Here is a 16627-nt window from a genome sequence, read left to right as displayed (position 1 = left end):
CTCTGTATTACTGGGTGGGGACGATGGAAAGACCAAAGCTCTGGAGCTCGCAGCGCGTTGCAGTGGACACATCCGAAGACAATCCAGAAAGGAAAAGCGGCGCGCAGTAGGGTCGCCTTCTTCCCTGGGGCGCCAGGGAGTCTGGGGGTGCTGCAGGCGCGCCGAAAGAACAGCGTTGGGAGAAGCACAGCTGCAGCAAAAGGCCTGCAAACTCCAGGACTGGCGCCAGGCTGGAGAGCAGGTCTCTCGTCTCGGAGCTCCACCTGTAGGCGGAAGCCTGGATGCCCAACTCGCCTCTCCCGTGGTGATCGCGCCAGGTTCCGTTTCTTGGGCTGCCACAGAAACGGAACCTGGGGCTTCAGAACTAAAGGCAACCGCGCCTCGCTTCGCAGCCGGACTGTCTCCCGAGCAGCACCCCCAGACCGGAAGTCACCCAGCAGCCACTTCCTTACTCTAAGGCGCGGTGCAGGGCAGGTGGTCCGGCCAAATGGACGGTTGAGGCGGGAGCGGAGCAGCTTCGGAGACTTTCTTTAAGGCGGCAAGGCTGCGGAGGGCGCGGGGTGGAGGGTAGGAGTACGCGGAAAGGAATAAAGAACTCACCTGGCAGCTGAGGAACACTGCCGTTCCTAGGGCTCCTGAACTGGATCGCGCAGGCGTGGAGCGTCCGGGTGGGGGCGGGCCCTTAAAGAGGCCGCAGCGGAGAATCCAGGAGCCCGCCGAGAATCTGGGATACCTGGGGGCGAGGGGCGGGTGCGGGTTGTGCGATTGCATAGATCCCCTCATATCCCTGCCCCGGGTGGTGACGGGTATCGATCCCTAGAGGACCAGGTTCTGAGTAGAGCCGCTCTTGGAACCCAGTCTGCGGACCGGCCCAGGGACCCCCAGTTTAAGCGCGTCTCCCCGCCTCCAGCCCACGGCGCTATGGCTCACGTCGGCTCTCGCAAGCGCTCGAGGAGTCGCAGCCGGTCCCGGGGCAGAGGGTCGGAAAAGAAAAGGAAGAAGAGCAGTAAGGACGCTCCCAGGAGCTGCTCGGCTTCTAGATCCCAAAGCCGCAAAGCCAGCACTACCTCCTCTGGGGCGGAGGGTGAGAACCAGAGGGAATGGGAAAGGGGTGAGGGAACTTCATGGAGGAAGTTGCAGGCAGCTGGGCGGGCTTTTCCGGACTGGCTTTGGGAAAATTGCAGAGAGCACTATTCAAAGGAGGACCCAGAGTGTAGATCCTGGGTATCTGGATTGAAGGATGCTCAGAATCCAGCGGCTGGACCAGCCCATTGAATACTGAGTGAAAGGAGCACTTAATCATATCTTTGGTGCAGCTGGGCGGGAGATGTGGGGGCTGGTTGCCCTGCTCCTGGGTGGTCAGTGACTTGGCAGCCCAGAAAGTGCCTCTCCACAGGGTGCTGATCCCTTTTCTGGAAAGCCCTGCCCGAGGGCTTCATGCCTCTGGGGTCAGCCTGAGCCTGCTACAGGCCAGAGCAAGGGGACGAAGGTTTACTTCTTCCCCTCCTGGCCTTCCAGCCTCACCTTCTCCATGCATCACAGAGAGAAGCAAGCACAAGGCCCGGAGGAGACCACGATCCAGCTCTTCCTCCTCTTCTTCCAGTTCTTCTAGCTCCTCTTCCTCCTCGTCCTCCTCCTCTTCCTCCAGCGATGGCCGGAAGAAGCGGGGGAAGCACAAGGACAAGAAGAGGAAGAAGAAGAAGAAAAGGAAGAAGAAGCTGAAGAAGAGAAGCAAGGAAAAGGCCAAGGTGCAGCAAGCTGAGGCTCTGCCTGGACCTTCGCTGGACCAGTGGCACAGAGCAGCCGAGGAGGAAGAGGATGGCCCAGGTACTGTGCTGCCTGGAGTGTGGGAGGCGGGGGAAGGAGGGTCCCTTCCCTGAGGGCTCCCCCACCTCCCTGCCATCTCATCTTCCAGTCCTGACAGATGAGCAGAAGTCCCGCATCCAGGCCATGAAGCCCATGACCAAGGAAGAGTGGGATGCCCGGCAGAGCGTCATCCGCAAGGTGGTTGACCCAGAGACAGGACGCACCAGGTGGGAAGCCTGGCCCCACAGCTGCGACTGGGCACTGGCTCCAGACCAGCACTCTCAGGAGGGGGGCGGTAGCTGCTGTTGCTCTAAAAAGGCCAAGGATGAGAGGGAAAAAACAGTCACTTGGTGGAAATTTCTCAGGCCATTCCTTCCCATTGCCCAGAGCAAATGATGGCAGGGGCTGGAAGGGTCTTGAGGAGGGTTTTCAAAGGGCCGCTGTCTAATGGCAGAGCCTACCAGGCTGCTTTTATCCCAAGGTTGGGCGTGGCCTGGCTCCAGCCACTCAAGGTGGTGGGAGCCTGAGGTTTGTTGCTTCTGCCAGGTGCTTCTGCTTCTGTTGCCCTGGCCTCTTAAGTTAGAGGCTCCGCCTGCCCCGCCCCTCCCCCCTCCAGGCTCATTAAGGGAGATGGTGAGGTCTTAGAGGAGATCGTAACCAAGGAACGACACCGAGAGATCAACAAGGTGGGTGTCGTCCTTTTGCCCAGGCCCACCCCCAGCTCCGCTGCTCATGTGTCCCCTCCTGTGTGCTCTCTTCCCAGCAAGCCACCCGAGGGGATGGTCTGGCCTTCCAGATGCGGGCAGGGCTGCTGCCCTGAGGGCCCCCCCGCCAGAGTCTTCGGACAGTGTTGGTAGCATGGCCTGGAGGCTGGCCTCAGGGAGGGCAGCAGGAGCTCAATGGGTGCTATTTGCCTTTCACCTGCAGACCGACCTCTGGCCCAGCCTCCTCTCAGATGCAGGGGGTGGAGGGCAGAGTCACTGGCCTAGTCAGCTCTCCCATCTTCCCAAAGAGCGCAACTTCCCAGATATTAAACGTTCCCTGGTTGGAGAATTCCTTTGTGCTGTTGCTTTTTGTGCTGAGAGGGAGGGAAGGGTGCAGCCTGGCTTCCAGAGCAAAAATAAGGGCTCCAGGAGCTTTGGGGGAAAGCATAGGCCACACCAGCCACCTTTGTCCTCCTCGCCCTCAGATTGGCCTGTCTGGACCAGACCCCCACCCCTGACTCCCAGCTGAATCCCAAACCCAGAGACTGGGCTCTAAACTGGATTTTCCTTAGATCTGGAGAGAACCTGTTGCCCTCACTGTCCATTCTGTGGATGACAGCAGCTGAGAGTCCTGGGAGGAGTCTGGGCCCAGCTGTGTCCTCTGTGAGGCAGAGGCTGACGGCACCCCCCTCCCTCACCGGGGTGCTATGAGGACAGACTGAGTTCACACCTAGGAAGGGATTAGAAGGGGACCTGGCCTAGGTAGGGCCCACTGAGTTACTGGTATTACTGTGAGCGTAGCTGGCACCATATACTGGGTGGACAGCCTGGGCCACCATCGCAGCCCCCACCCCCATCCACACCCTGACCCACACCTGGGCTCTGGTTGCCGGCGCGGTACTGAGATCCACAAGGAAGCCTTCCTGCTTCTTTAATTGGTGTAACAGACAACAACACTGTACACAGAGCACACTCAGGCCCGATGGAGCAGGGACAGCAAGGGCGGGGGGGTGGGGCGAGTCAGGACACTGCTCACACATGGCCCAGACAGACAGACGAAGGGCCAAGACACGCAGACTGCAACGCGGCGGGCGGGCAGCTCAGACCGAGCTGGGAAGGGAGCGTGGGGGGTCTCTGCTGAATCCCTCTTTAGAAATCAAAGAGAAGGCAGGTGGTTGGATCTGGGGAGGCGGGCTCAGTCCTGGGGTAGGGTGGGGTGGGGTGGGAGAGGGACTAAGGCTTCTACTCTAACAGGCCTGGGGTGGGGTGGCAGTCAGCGAGGCCTGCCTCACCCTTTGGTTACGACTGGTCGGGCCTGAGCCCTGCAGCTCAGCACCCAATGCTGTAAACATTTTTTGGTATTTTTAAAGGACTCTGTCCTCCCTCTCTTAGTTTCCAAAAAAACTGGTGCTTCCTTAAGAGGATAATGTGCCAAAAGGAATCTTAAAGGAAGCAGAAAGCAGACCTGGATATAGAGAGACGTCAACGGGGAGGGCGGGCTGCCCACCTCACCATCTATGGCTAAGGGCCGCTGGGAGAGGCCCAAGGGACTATTGCTGTTGTCCTTGGCATGGCCGGCGGCTGGGTAGGCAGGCAGGCTGGGAGGTCAGAGCCGTAGGGGAGCCTCCCGCTGGGAGAGGCCGAGCCCACTGCCCACAAGGCCTCCCAGGGCCAGGAGGCCTCCTGGCCTTTATTGCAGGCGGGTCAAGACTCTTCCAGGTGCTCCTCCGGATGGCTGGTCACCGAGGTGACAGACGGTCACCAAGGCGACAGGCGAGATGGGGTGAGGTGGAACCGACAGAGGAGGAGGCACTGGCCACGGGGCCCCTCACCGGGGCTGTGATTGTCGGGCCGAGGGAGTCCCGCTGGGAGCAGGGGGTTAGATATTGCACTTTCACTGCAACAGTTACATTAAAACTTGGTCCATAAAATAATCGTCGCTTTATACATAACGCCTGAAACAACAACAAAAAGCTACATCTTAAATAAGAATAAACCCTGAAGGTCCCATCCCTCCAGATGTTTTTCTCTGCACAAAATAAATAGCTCTCACTCTGTACAGACCCACTTTTGCAGAACATTTACACAACCCTTTGGCTGTACATATCTACACACGGGAAAGTGTTAACATCTGTCTGTGCGCCTCCCTGTCCCAGCCCACAAGACCCTGAGGCCATGTCCAGGTTGGCAGCAGCTTCTCACAGAAGGAGCCTGCTCACTGGATGGCTGGCTGAGGCCCGGCAGGCTCCTCTGCTCTCGGAGCCGGTGGGTGGAGCAGCAGAGAGGCTGCCTGGAGCCAGGCGCCACAGCTGAGATGGCCATCGGTTCTGGGAAGGAAAGGTTGCTGCTGCTCAGACCCAGTGCGCAGGATGGCATGGTCCTTACTAGGCGGGAAATGAAGTTGTGGCTGCCTGCCCTCAAGCTAACTAAGCGAGTTGTGGCTTTTTAGATTCAGCATCAAAATGGAATTGGCATTAAAAAAACCTAAGTGTGCACCCCACTCATCCCAGAGTAGAAATTCTGGGGAATTCACGGGGTCAGGTGAGGCGGGGAGCCCGCGCCCCGCTGCCTGGGCAGGGGCAGGCCCTGGGACCCAGAACCAGGCTGGACTCCGTCACAGTGCTGGGTGTTTTCCTGTGGAGGGGCTGCGTTTGGTACTGAAAGAGTTAAGAAAAGGAAGCAGCCAAGGATTGCTTATTTTAAAAAAACCTCATAGAAATCAGATCAGAGAAGTAGAAAGGTGTAGAAACGCGGGAGGGAGGGCCGAGGCACGGGGCCTTGGCTGATGGCAGGCGAGGAGCAGAAGAGGAGGGCGGCCTGTCCAGGCCCTGCAGCCCGAGGCAGGGCTTCTCAGGAGCCACTTCTGGGCTTCACCGGCCTCACGGCCTGGGCTGGGCCTGGGGTCTGAGATAACGCCAGGCCCACAGCCGGACTGGGTTCCAGGTGGGGCAGGTGGAAGGGACCGGGATCCGGGGCTGCCATGGGCTGGTGGGCCAGGCGGAGCTGCAGAAATTACAATATGGCCTTTCTCTCCTGCTTGTACAAGGATTCTCCGTCCTGGAGCCTTCCGTGTGGCGACAGGTCCTGGATCAGCAAACGTTGAATTTTCATGCACATCATGAAGTCTGTAGCCATAGGAGATGGGAATGGGTCTCCGCTCTCAAAAATCAGTGCAAAACCAGTGAGGTCGAACAGTTGAGTAACTTGAGTTAACAAGAAGCAGGCTGTCCCGTTGGAGCTGCTACCGAGTGGGAGGGGACCTGGGGGGTCAGGGTGAGCTAGTGGACAGGAAGTGCCCAAGCCTGGTGTCAGGATGCTGGGAGGTCAACGCAGGGCAAGCGTCCAGGAGTGCCTTCTGGGCCAGTCCACGTTCCAGGGTCCTGGTCCCTCTGTCTTCCCAGGGCTGGTTGTCCTGCCAGCTGCCACGACAAGCTGGAGCTCTGTAGACTCTAGGACGTGAGGCAGGGCTGGGAGGGCATGTGTCGCACGGCCCATGTCCTCCTACGGGCCTGGGACGAGCTTGGCCCCAGCCGACCGTGCATGCCCAGGCCAGGCCTCCTGGCAGGGCGGGCCGCCCTGGCCTAGCACCATGGAGACCACAGCGCCTCACTCACGGTGCCCTACTTGGGGCCCGTGGAGGCCCCTGGCTCGGGCCGGCCGGCCATGGTGCGGCCCCAGCAGCCGGCCGCCATGCTCATGCTGCGTTGTCCCCGCTGCTCGCTGTCCGCCTGGCTCTGCGTCCGCTCATGCCGGTGGCCAGGCCCGCTGGGCTGGGCCGAGATGGTGCGGAGCAGGTGGTTCCGGGAGCGCAGGAAGTCGCCCTGGCCCGGCAGGCCGAAGCTGCCCTTGCGCAGTGCCATGCGGGTGGCTGCGTTGCGGGCCGGCCTCGCCCGGTGGTTGTACTTGAGCTGGGCCAGGTGGGCTGCGTAGCCATCAGTGATGAACTGCAGGGGAGGACAACCGGGGGGACGTGGTCACAGGCCAGGGCTCCCGGGCTGCCCGCCTGCATGGCCCACCATGGCACCCGCCTGGCTCACCTGGCACTGCTGCTGCAGCTTCTTGGTGGGCCGGCCCACGATGTAGATCTGCATGGGGGACAGGCTGATGGAGCTGTAGACCGCCACGTCCTTGGTGGAGCCGTAGGCCGCGTGCACACGCAAGTGCAGCTGTGGGCGAGACCGGCGTGGGTGTGGGCTCAGCCCTTCCACCCTCACCCTGCCCTGATCCCTTCTGCCCAGGACCTACCTCGGAGATGAGCAGCTTCAGGAAGTTGGCCTTGTGCCGCAGCGGGTCATGCACCAGGCCGTCACAGAAAGACACCACGCCATGGGGGAAGTTGTGTTGGGCCAGCCATGCCACCACCCGCTGCTTCTGCATGTCAGGTCGGCCCGTCACGTAGATGATGAGGTAGCCCAGGTCCTGCCAGTGCCTGGGGGCGAGAGGCAGGCCTGGGTGTCCCACAGCTGCACTGTCCTCCCTGTCTCCTTGCCCAGCTAGTCTCCACTTGGGCTGCCAAGAAGCTCGTCTTGGATCCCACTCCAATCATAGCAACAACACTGACGGTGGCCCCCACGTGGTGCTCATGGCCCAGGTCTCCGATCCCCACCCACGCCTTCTGCAGCAGGTGTACCTGGTCTTGCTAGAAGATGCCCCACTTCCCAGGTGAGGGAACTGAGGCATCAACCGCACCAGCTGGGAAGCAGTGCTGCCGACTCCAAGCTGCAGGGTCCCTGCCAAGTGTCCCTGCTCTGGCACCCAAGCCCTCCCCCACCTGGCCTCCAAGAGCTTCCCGCTTCCCAGCCTTCCCACCAGGCCGCTACAGGCTACTCACCGCACCACGTCCACAGCCCCGGCCCGCACTTTGGGGTCGCTGCCCATGATGGACACACTGGCGGCAAATGAGCCATCGATGCTGAAGACCACAAACTCTGTGCCCTTGGGCAGCACGGTGATGTAGCTGTCGGCAAACGTGTGGTCTCCCCTGGGAGGGGGCGGCCTATCAGAACCCATCAGAGCCGCTTCCTCCCGACCCAGATGAGGCCGGCCCGGCCTGCTCGCTCTCGGCAGCACCTACCTGACCACCATCTTGATGGGGTAGACGCCCACGCCCAGGCGGTGGGTCTCGGGGATGGTGTAGGAGACGCGCCCACTGCTGTTGGTCACCAGCGTGTCCAGGTACAGCCACTCCCCCGAGGGTGGCTGCATCATGATGTGCACGTCCACCTGGGGGCCGGGCAGGCTTGTCACAGGCGGGCTGTGCCTTGGGCCTCCCACTCCCAACTCCCAGCCAGAGGGAGGCCAGGCAGGAGCTCCCTTGGGCTCCCTGCGCCTATACCTTCTCCCCGGTCAGGGTGACCATGTCCAGGGGCCCGTACATGAACCGGCCCGTCAGGACCTGGGGGCCATCCTCATTGGCGACTGCGTCATTGATCCGGTGGTTGGCTGTCACGTTCTGGGGGAGGAGGAGCAAGGCTGGATCAGGGTGGGGGATGGAGGGGCGTCTGGGGTCTCCTCTCAAGCTCCCCATGGGCCTGGGTTGCGGGGGTGAGCACAGGCACAAAGCCAAAGGGCCTGGATTCAAGTCCAGCTTGGCCCCTGAGCTATGTGGCTTTGGTGTGGGTCCCCGTTTGCAAATGGGGTAACAGCTCCAGCCTTAGACTGTGAGGATTAAGACAGCACCCCTCTCTGAGACTCAGTTTCCTTATCGGTAAAATGGGCTCTTCTCGTGAGGATTCAATAGGACAAGAGCCCTGGGGCCTGGGCACCAGAAGACCCCTTACCCGCAGCTTCACATGGGTCCTCTTGCGCTGCCACTTCTCTCTTGGCTTCGAGGGGGTGAACACCGAGACCTCCTTGCCATCCAGCTCCAAGATGCTGGAACTGTCGTGCCTCATGACCTGGGAGGAGACAGGGGGAGACCTCAAACCTGGGGCTTCCTATTCCAGTGAGGAGAGGCCAGCAGCCCTAGGGGCCAGACTAACTCTCTGAGGGTCCAACTGTAATAGAGTCCACCCTCTGGCCCCACCAAATTCACACCTGTCCCATGAAGGAGCACATCCATTCACTCCATCTCAACATCCCCCCGGCTTCCTCCAGCCTGCCTGTGGTGGGTTCTGCTGGGGCCGGGAAGGTGGGGCCCCCCACTGTCCTCAGCTATGAAATGGGGCCAAGTCAGCAGGTGCCACTCAGGGGCCTCCTGAGAGGTGCGGGTGTGCCTGGTAGTGGGACCCCGGTACCTGTCTCAGCAGGAAGGAGACCACATCCGTCGACTCCCAGTAGCTGGCGTGGAAGAGGTGGGGCAGGGCCACGGTAGGGAAGGCAGTCAGGGCATCGGGGCAGTACAGGGCATAGTCGATCCGCTTCTGGCCCCACCACTTTGCAGCAACTGCCAGGAGGAGGGGCTGTGACTGGGCTGGGCCCCAGAGGGTCACCTGGCCACTCCAGGGACTCAGGACTCAGCCCCTCAAGGACTCAGCCCAAAGGCAAGACCCTCCTCTGCCCAGAGAGGGCTGCAGCCAAAGCGAGTCTCCTCCTCCCAGGCTGGGCGACAGATGAGCGGGGGAGGAGGCACAGGACAGCCGGGACAGCAGCAAGCAGCCAGAGCGCCTGGGGGGCGGGGCAGGGGGGTTTCGGCTCAGCGGAGAGGATGTGGAGTTAGAGGGGTTGGGACAAGCTCAGGTTGGAAGCAGGATTCCCAGTCCCTGGTCCTGTCCACCCCCTGCCCTGGTATCTCTGCCCTTTCCAGCATTTCTTGGACCTGTCTGCCCCTCAGGCCTCAAGACTGTGAGAGGCTTCACGGAGGTGGAGTCCGAGTTCCTGGGCCCCAAGGCAAGGCCTGCTGTGCTCAGCATCTGGCAGGCTGAGTGTGAAGTGAGAGCCTTCAGTTAGAAGAGCCTGCCTGTGAATCCAGCCCCCACTCTGGATGCCAGAGACGAGGTTTGCCAGGAGCCCCCTGGTGGCTGCACCCAAGAGATGCACCTGATTAGGGTCAGGGCTCCCCTGCCCTCTGCCTGCAGCCTGCCTGACAGGCAGCCTGGTTCTCACCCGGCCTCCGTCCAGCTCCCACCACCCCCCAGCCAACTCCAGCTGTTCCTGCCTCCTCCCTGGATGTCTGAGTGCTCCCAGCCCAAGCCTCCAGCTCCCTGTTAGGCCTCAGCGGGGCCTGGCATGCTGGTGAGATGTGCCTGGAAACGGAGAGTGACCCCAGTTAGAGGAGGACGTGTGTGCGTGGAGGGCCTGTGATGCCAGTACCTTCTCTGATGTCCAGGTTGGGGAGGCGGGGGGCCCTCTGCGGGCAGGAGCCCGGGGTGGTGGGGACTGGGTGGGGAAGGGCAAGCAGGGACAGGCGCCTGATGCTGGGGGTGTGGCTGAGCGGCCCTGGGGCCTCTGAGGAGCAAGAACAAGGGATAAGGGCTTAGCCATGCTGGGGTACCACAGGCCAAGAAGACACCCACGCCAGCCTTAGCCCTGGCACCCCCTGATCTGACAGGCAGCCTGAGAGCCGGTCATGTGTCAGGAAGGCTGGCAGGGGGTCACTGGCCCCTGGGGAGTGAGCAGCGGGGTCGGGGGGGGGCAGTGTCACCAGGATGGAAGACTCCACTTCCAGCTGCTGAGGGGCTTCTGAGATGGGCAGAAAACCAGAAGGAGCCCGAGGTTGACTCAGCCCTCTGGGGCAGCCGGAGGGGCAGGCACAGAGAGACCCTGCCTCCCTGCCTCCCCTGAGCCACCCCTCCAGCTTCTCCAGAAACAGCCACACAGATTTTTCCCTCAAGGAGCACCTGCCACCCAGGAGCTAGGACCCCTCCTCCCAGACCTATCACCCTCCAGCTGAGATGGCACTGCCAACCTCCTACCACCTTGACTTGGCTGTGCTGGACCACCCCTTTTAATGCTCCTTCCTTCCAGAGTCCTCTATGGACATTTGGGGCCAGATCACTTTGTTGTGGGGCCGTCCTGGGGACCATAGAGGGGTTAGCAGCACCCCTGATCTCTACCCAGCAGATGCCAGTGGCGCCCACCCCAACTGTCTCCAGACACCACCAAATGTCCTCTGTGGGTCAGAGTAGCCTGACTGAGACCAGCTGTGACAGAGGGAGGGTGCAGGGAGGGCAGGCCCCAGTGCTGCTGCACTCACTCTGAGCAATGCTGGACGCCGTGTAGCTCTCAGCCATGCCCGACACCTGGCTGGCAATGCTGATCTCGCTGGCTCGGCGGAAACCTCGGGTGGTGGGGGCTGAGCCGGGTGAGGAGGGGGCTGCGTGCTCTTGGAAGACCGTGTTGTGGGTCTGGAGTGCATCCGCTGCAGGTGGAAAGGGACCAGAGACCAAGGGTGAGGAGGCCTTGCCCAGCCTGGACCCCTGGGCCCCTTAGCAGAGAGGGGATAGCCCAGTGTGTGCCTGGGCTGGGGCGGGCCAGAGCGGTGGCTATGCCAGGCAAGGCCGACACCTCCAGCTGCAGACAGATGAAGAGAGCTGGCAGGGAGGATGGGCCCAAGCTTGCCGGGGCCTGCCTGCTCAGGGCCGATGGGGCTGGGCCCTAAGCAGAGGCAGGGGAGGAGGGAGGGTGGGGCAGGGATGGACAGACGGACTGATACGGACACAGTGGGCAGGAGGCAAGGTGGCCAGCCTCATGCGCTTCCCCGCTACCCTTCCAGTCTCCTGGTCTAGTCTAGGTTTCTTGGCCTCTGGGGTCCAGCCCCGCCCGCCTGACTCCATGGCTTGCAGCAGCTGGGTTTGAGGGGTGCTGACAGTGGGGGCCTGGGGCAGCTTTCCAGGGATGCCCTATACTGAGGATCAAGAATGAGGCACCTGTCATGGGCCATCTCGAGCCAGCCCCAAATAGGCATCTGGAGACAAAGGCAGTGTTGAGGCCTGGGCTAGGGCAGGGCAGCATGGGAGAACAGGGCTCCACTACTGAACCCGCATCTAAAGGGGATGCAGGAGGTGCCCTGACCTCCTCAAGAGGGAAAGAGTGAGGCTCTGAGAATGCAATCCCCTGCCAGGACCGAAGGCTCTTCGTAGGGGGTGGGTGGGTGCTGCTGGGCCTCACCCCAACTCCTGGCTGCCCCCGCTTTTACCCTCACAAATTGGGAACAGAACCCTGGGACTGACACCTGTGCTGGGTGACCCTGGACAGCTGCTCCCCTCTCTGGGCTCCTGGGACTCCTCTGCTTGGGGTCCCCTCCCCACTCTGCCCAGATCTCAACCACAGTCCCGCATCCTCCCGGGGCAGTCAGCATGGCGGGAAGGAGGGCCTGGGGTTCCTGAGGACCAGCAGTCAGCCAGCGAAGCAGACACCACCACGAGCAGGGTAGGTTACACACACTCAGCACAGCCCGGGCTCGGGCGGGGCCCGTCTTGCCAGGTGAGCGCGGGAACAGGGATACTGGTTTCCAGGAAGCCGTCCCCATGAGGGAGAGGGCCCAGGGGGCCGCCCTCCAGGACCAGCTCGGGGTTTCTCTGCACGGTCTCGACTGGAGGCAGACGGGGAGAGAACAGAGGACAAGAACAGACACTCATGTGTACGCTCTGACAGACACGCAGGGCTCCTCAAGGACCAGGACAAGACAGGACGGGACACACGGTGGTGGTGGTGGTGGTGGGCCAGGCTGTTCCCGGGGAGGGACGAAAATGGACCATGGACAGACTTCACTCTCGCTCTCTGCCCCCGGATCTCATGCCCCATCTCCAGGCCAGGTGAACCGCGGGCTCTGAGCCAGCTGCCTTCACAGGGCTGGACAACACCCAGGACACTCCGCCAGGGCCTCTCGGGTCCTCGGCTCTGCCTTGGTGGGGCAGTGGGGAGGGGAGCGTGGCCCCAGCCTGCCCCCAGGCTCTGTGGGGGGACGTATGTCATTCCTACCTCGTGGGGATCTGTGGGGCTGATGCACCTGCACCTACACCGGGTGTCCAGCTTCTAAGGCGTTTGGTGTGTGTGCCACCCCTCCCCCCACGGTCCCCCCACAGCAGGGCCACTCCCTGCCTGGGGCACCCAAGGAACAGGAGCAACTGCCACCCTCCCCCAGGGCCCTCGGCCTCTCACCCAGCAGCGTCGAGCAGCCGTCCCCCAGTGGGTAGCGCTGGTAGCGAGGGATGCTGAAAGGCGGCAGGGCGTGGAATCGCCTCTCCAGCAGCGGCTCCAGGCGCGAGGCTGACGGGTCAGCGGGGTGGAAGAGGTTGTAGACTTGCTGGCAGGCGGGCCGGAGCTGGAAAACTGGGGGGCGGAGAGGGTGGGAGTCGCAGAGCCTGGAGTTAGTTACACCCTCCGGAGGCAGGCATAGAGCAGGCTGAGGTCAGCTAGGGTGGATGGAGGTCAGGGGTCATGGACAAACCTGAAAGTGTGTCTCTGGGCCACTGTCCCTTTATTAACCAAATTTGTTTTTTGTTTTTTTGTTTTTGTTTTTTGTCTTTTTAGGGCTGCACCTATGGCATTTGGAGGTTCCCTGGCTAGGTGTCCAATTGGAGCTGTGGCTCCTGGCCTGCACCACAGCCATAGCAATGCAGGATCCGAGCCACATCTGCAACCTACACCATACCTCACGGCAACACCGGATCCTTAACTCACTGAGCGAGGCCAGGGGTCGAACCTGCAACCTCACGGTTCCTAGTCGGATTCGTTTCTGCCGCACCACAATGGGAACTCCCCAAATTTGTTTTAATTCAAAAAACTGTAACAGTATTAAAAACATCTTAAAGAACAGGAGTATATATGATAAAAGACATATTAACGCAAGGCTGCCTTCCACCCCAGAGGCCCAAGCTGGAGCCCCACCAGCAACTTTTAGGAGCCTTGTGTGCATACGCGGCCTGAGCAAGCTGGAGTCCATCCACTTGGATTGGAAAAGACTAGGCTGTGCGGTTGGACTGGGGCTGCTGGTCCAACCACTTTGTAGTTGGGAAGATCATGTGAATATACGTATAAACTATTAGTTATATATATATCTCACTTTTAAAAACATATAATCTATGCTTTTTGAACTTGGCTTTTTTTTTTCCATTTAACACAAACAGTGTTGGGAGGCTTTCACATTGGCATCTTTAGCCCTGCCACATTTTTTTTTTTTTTTTTTTTTTTTTTTTTTTTTTTTTTGCTTTTTAGGGCCACACCTGTGGCATATGGAAGTTCCCAGGCTGGGGGTGGAATTGGAGCTACAGCTGCCAGCCTATACCATAGCCGAAGCAATGCAGGATCCGAGCACCGTTTGCGACCTACACTGGCAACACTGGATCCTTAACTCAGAGCAGGGCCAGGGATAGAACCCTCATCCTCATGGATACTAGTCGGGTTTGATACCGCCGAGCCACAATGGGAACACCCTGCACCATTCTTTTGAACTGCAGTGGTGTATTCCATTGTATGGCTATGCTGGAATTAATTTAACAAGATCCCATTCCCATAGTCAGAACTTTAAGTTGGTTCTGGTTTTTCATGATTATAGATGATGTACATTTCTATGGCAGCCACTGCTAACTTGCCCATGGGCAAGTGACTACACCTCTCTGAGCCTCAGTTTCCCCTAGGGGCCCTGCACAGCTGCTGTAGGATGGCAGGTATCCTTAGGCTTCACTGGCTGATTCAGGGGGCACTGGGCAGGGACGGCTGCTCTGATGGCAGCTTAGTCCATGTATCCTGCCTCCATCTGTGTAGCCATGAGGAGGGTCCTTGGAGCTATGTGGCTATAGCCCTTTTCGGGCTGGGAGCCTAGTGCATTGAGGAGACTTTGGGGATGCCTGGCTTCCCATCTCTTCCTTATGGGAAGACCTTGATCCTGGGGCAGTGCTTTCTATCTCTGGACCTCAGCTCCCAGGGGATGCCTTGGAGATTAAATGAAACATCATGTTGCAGGTAGGTTAGGAGCCAGAGACTGAGTTGCTGAAACAGGAGCAAAGGAGAGCAATAGACCCTTGGTGGTGGTAGTGGGGCTTAGAAAGGATGCTGACACAGGAAGGTGCCTGGTATGTGGCCGTGGCCTCATGACAGGGGTCCACTGAGACCCTCTGTCCAGCTGATGTCCCCTCTGCCCTGTCCCTTCCCTGTAGGGCTCTCACCATCCAGGGAGGGGATGACAGTCTTCCTCAAGGCTAGGACCAGCCCCAGCGGGCACCCGAAGAGGAAGAGGTCCGCGATCTCAAAGTCGAACTTGCCCACGGCCCCTGCGCCATCCAGCATGGTGGAGCTGCTTGAGCGGCGGGAGCTGGGCTCGTTCCTCAGCACACTGGCATGGAGGCTGCAGACAGCGGGGCAGGAGGCAGGGGAGATGCCCAAGGTCACACCGTGGTCCTTCTCAGGGCTGCCTGCTCTCAGACTCCTGAAGGAGGCTCCTCGGGGGTCATCAGGCCCAAACAGGGCTTGACCCCTTCGGCGTCCAGCTGTCCAGCTCCTGCTGGGACACCCCTGGCGACAGCAAGTCCCAGCCTCTCTAGAAAGTCCACTCGCCTTTAGGACAGCCCTGACTGGACCCGCGCTGCCCCTGGTCAGTTCTGCCCCCTGACCCTGCCATCCCTCAATCTGTTCCCTCTGACTCAAGATGGCCCAGGGCATGTACAAGACCACAACCGCACCCAACAAGCCATTTCTCCTGGCTGAAGAGCTGTGAGCCAGTCTGGGGATCCCAGGACCCAGGCCTGGGCCGCCGGGACCCTCCAGTTGGCCGTGGGCACAGCCTGGTTCATGTCCTCACTTCTGAGCCATCCCTCTGCCTCAGAATCCCCATGCTCACCTGGCGGCGGGCCTCATGATCTGACCCCCGCCCCTACTGGCTCCACCCACCTGGACAGGAAGGCCTGGTGCTGCTGGATGGTATCCAGCTCGTAGGTGGACGAGTCGCTCCTTTTGCGGGGTAGCTGCCGCTTGGGGTCCTCAGCGCCATTGCTTCGGGGGATGTCAATGTTGCTTCGGCTCAGATGCCGGCTGCTCTCCAGGTTGCTGCCACCACCACTGTGTGCCGCATTGACCATCGTGCCAGGGGACAGCAGGTCAGTGTCCTGGAATGGCCCCATGCAGGCTCACTGCCCGGTGAGCCCTCTTCAGTGTCCTGGGAGCAGTGTCTTCCCTCCTGACTCCAGGCCCACTGGCCACTGCCCAGCCAACCTCTCACCCAAGCCGGAGAGGGGAAAGCCCTATCCCTCTATGCCCCATGGTCCCTCCAGCCTTCAGTCCTGGCCTGGCTTGTCCACCCGGGCTATAGTGATCTCCTGCTGCCTTGCCCAGCCCACCAGGCCATTTGCTGCACTGCAGCAGAGGGGTCTCAGATCCTCTCTCCTGCTGGGAAGCTCAGAGGAGTCACCCCCAGGACCAGAGCCCCCAGCGCAGACCCTGCTTCATCTCCTGCTGAAGTTGCCCCCGCCGCTAGGTGCAACAGAGCCTCAGCTGTTCACCCGTCCCATGCATCTGCCCCCTGCCTCTGGGCAGCTGCCTTGGCAATCTATGCCCTTCCCCTTTACCACAGGCCTCTGGGATCTTTGAGCCAGAAGGTGACACAGCCCCCCTCCTGGAGGTCCCCTGCTCCAGGGCCCACAAGAAGCTGATACCTGCACACTGGCCACACTGCCCCGGCGGCTGCTGCTCTGACTCTCAGACACCGGCTGGTTGCTGCAGCATAAGGCATCAAATGCCAGGATGCCCCCGACGCAGTCCCCGATCAGGCAGACCTGGAGGAGGAGAGGCCCAGGGACCTGAGCACCCGTCCTGCTTGCTGGGGTGCTGCTGGGGAGAGCCCTGGGTGGGCGACCTGCCAGCCTACCCTGCAGGGTTTCTGTCCTCCATCCCATGACTCACCTGCCCATTGAAGGTCACGCCCTCCTGGGACTTGATGAAGTCACCATAGGCGAGGTTGGCCCGCTGAATCACTGTGGCAACGGCCTCCTGGTACTGGGGTGAGGAGGTCGCCAGCAGGGGCAGGGCAGCCAAGGGGATGTGGTCCTGGCTGCTGGACAGACAGCCTTCATCGTGGCTGTAGGGGCTGAGGCTGGGGGAGGAGGGCGGGTCAGGAGAGCAGGTGGCCTCAGCTCAGCCCAAGGGCCCCTGTCCCTTGACCTGTGACACCCTGAGAGCCTCAGCCCTGACTGGGCAAGCCTCGTGGTGATGCCTCTGGGCCAGGCGTGGAGAACAGAGCCAGG

The 16627-nt window shown here is 60.8% G+C and overlaps 3 protein-coding genes across 15 annotated transcripts in view; 1 reads left to right on the top strand and 2 right to left on the bottom strand.

Annotated features, from left to right (window-relative positions):
* The window catches only part of ABCB9 (ATP binding cassette subfamily B member 9), a 46979-nt gene extending 46322 nt beyond the window's left edge, over nucleotides 1-657 (bottom strand). For both annotated transcript variants that reach the window (XM_084996179.1, XM_084996182.1), the window contains exon 1: nucleotides 601-657. The gene's annotated coding sequence lies outside the window, so the exon portion shown is untranslated. The remainder of the gene's footprint in view (nucleotides 1-600) is intronic.
* ARL6IP4 (ADP ribosylation factor like GTPase 6 interacting protein 4) lies at nucleotides 420-2859 on the top strand. Of its 6 annotated transcripts, none has more exons than XM_021072017.2 (6): nucleotides 420-538; nucleotides 911-1084; nucleotides 1543-1827; nucleotides 1916-2033; nucleotides 2423-2492; nucleotides 2570-2859. In XM_021072017.2, the coding sequence occupies exons 2-6, from the start codon at nucleotides 922-924 to the stop codon at nucleotides 2624-2626; spliced, it is 693 nt and encodes a 230-aa protein (XP_020927676.1). In that variant the 5' UTR covers nucleotides 420-538; nucleotides 911-921; the 3' UTR covers nucleotides 2627-2859.
* A 565-nt stretch (nucleotides 2860-3424) lies between these two features.
* The window catches only part of PITPNM2 (phosphatidylinositol transfer protein membrane associated 2), a 155977-nt gene continuing 142774 nt past the window's right edge, over nucleotides 3425-16627 (bottom strand). For 4 of the 7 annotated variants that reach the window (XM_013982792.3, XM_021074064.2, XM_013982795.3 and 1 more), the window contains exons 11-26: nucleotides 16287-16476; nucleotides 16040-16159; nucleotides 15279-15493; nucleotides 14558-14736; nucleotides 12552-12722; nucleotides 11833-11982; nucleotides 10645-10809; nucleotides 9762-9896; nucleotides 8747-8895; nucleotides 8291-8407; nucleotides 7846-7962; nucleotides 7585-7733; nucleotides 7342-7491; nucleotides 6756-6939; nucleotides 6548-6676; nucleotides 3425-6454 (exon numbers count right to left, since the gene is read on the bottom strand). In XM_013982792.3, coding sequence (XP_013838246.1) covers nucleotides 6131-6454; nucleotides 6548-6676; nucleotides 6756-6939; nucleotides 7342-7491; nucleotides 7585-7733; nucleotides 7846-7962; nucleotides 8291-8407; nucleotides 8747-8895; nucleotides 9762-9896; nucleotides 10645-10809; nucleotides 11833-11982; nucleotides 12552-12722; nucleotides 14558-14736; nucleotides 15279-15493; nucleotides 16040-16159; nucleotides 16287-16476 — 2644 coding nt within the window. In that variant the 3' untranslated portion in view covers nucleotides 3425-6130. The remainder of the gene's footprint in view (nucleotides 6455-6547; nucleotides 6677-6755; nucleotides 6940-7341; nucleotides 7492-7584; nucleotides 7734-7845; nucleotides 7963-8290; nucleotides 8408-8746; nucleotides 8896-9761; nucleotides 9897-10644; nucleotides 10810-11832; nucleotides 11983-12551; nucleotides 12723-14557; nucleotides 14737-15278; nucleotides 15494-16039; nucleotides 16160-16286; nucleotides 16477-16627) is intronic. The other 3 variants (XM_021074067.2, XM_021074068.2, XM_021074070.2) reach the window with 3 other exon arrangements.

The sequence above is a fragment of the Sus scrofa genome, chromosome 14, assembly GCF_054392235.1.
Source record: "Sus scrofa isolate SSC_HxYL_T2T_F1_AM1 chromosome 14, Sscrofa_HxYL_maternal_Yorkshire_Landrace_v2.0, whole genome shotgun sequence".
Lineage (NCBI taxonomy): Eukaryota > Metazoa > Chordata > Mammalia > Artiodactyla > Suidae > Sus > Sus scrofa.
This window is presented reverse-complemented; position numbering and strand designations above follow the sequence as displayed.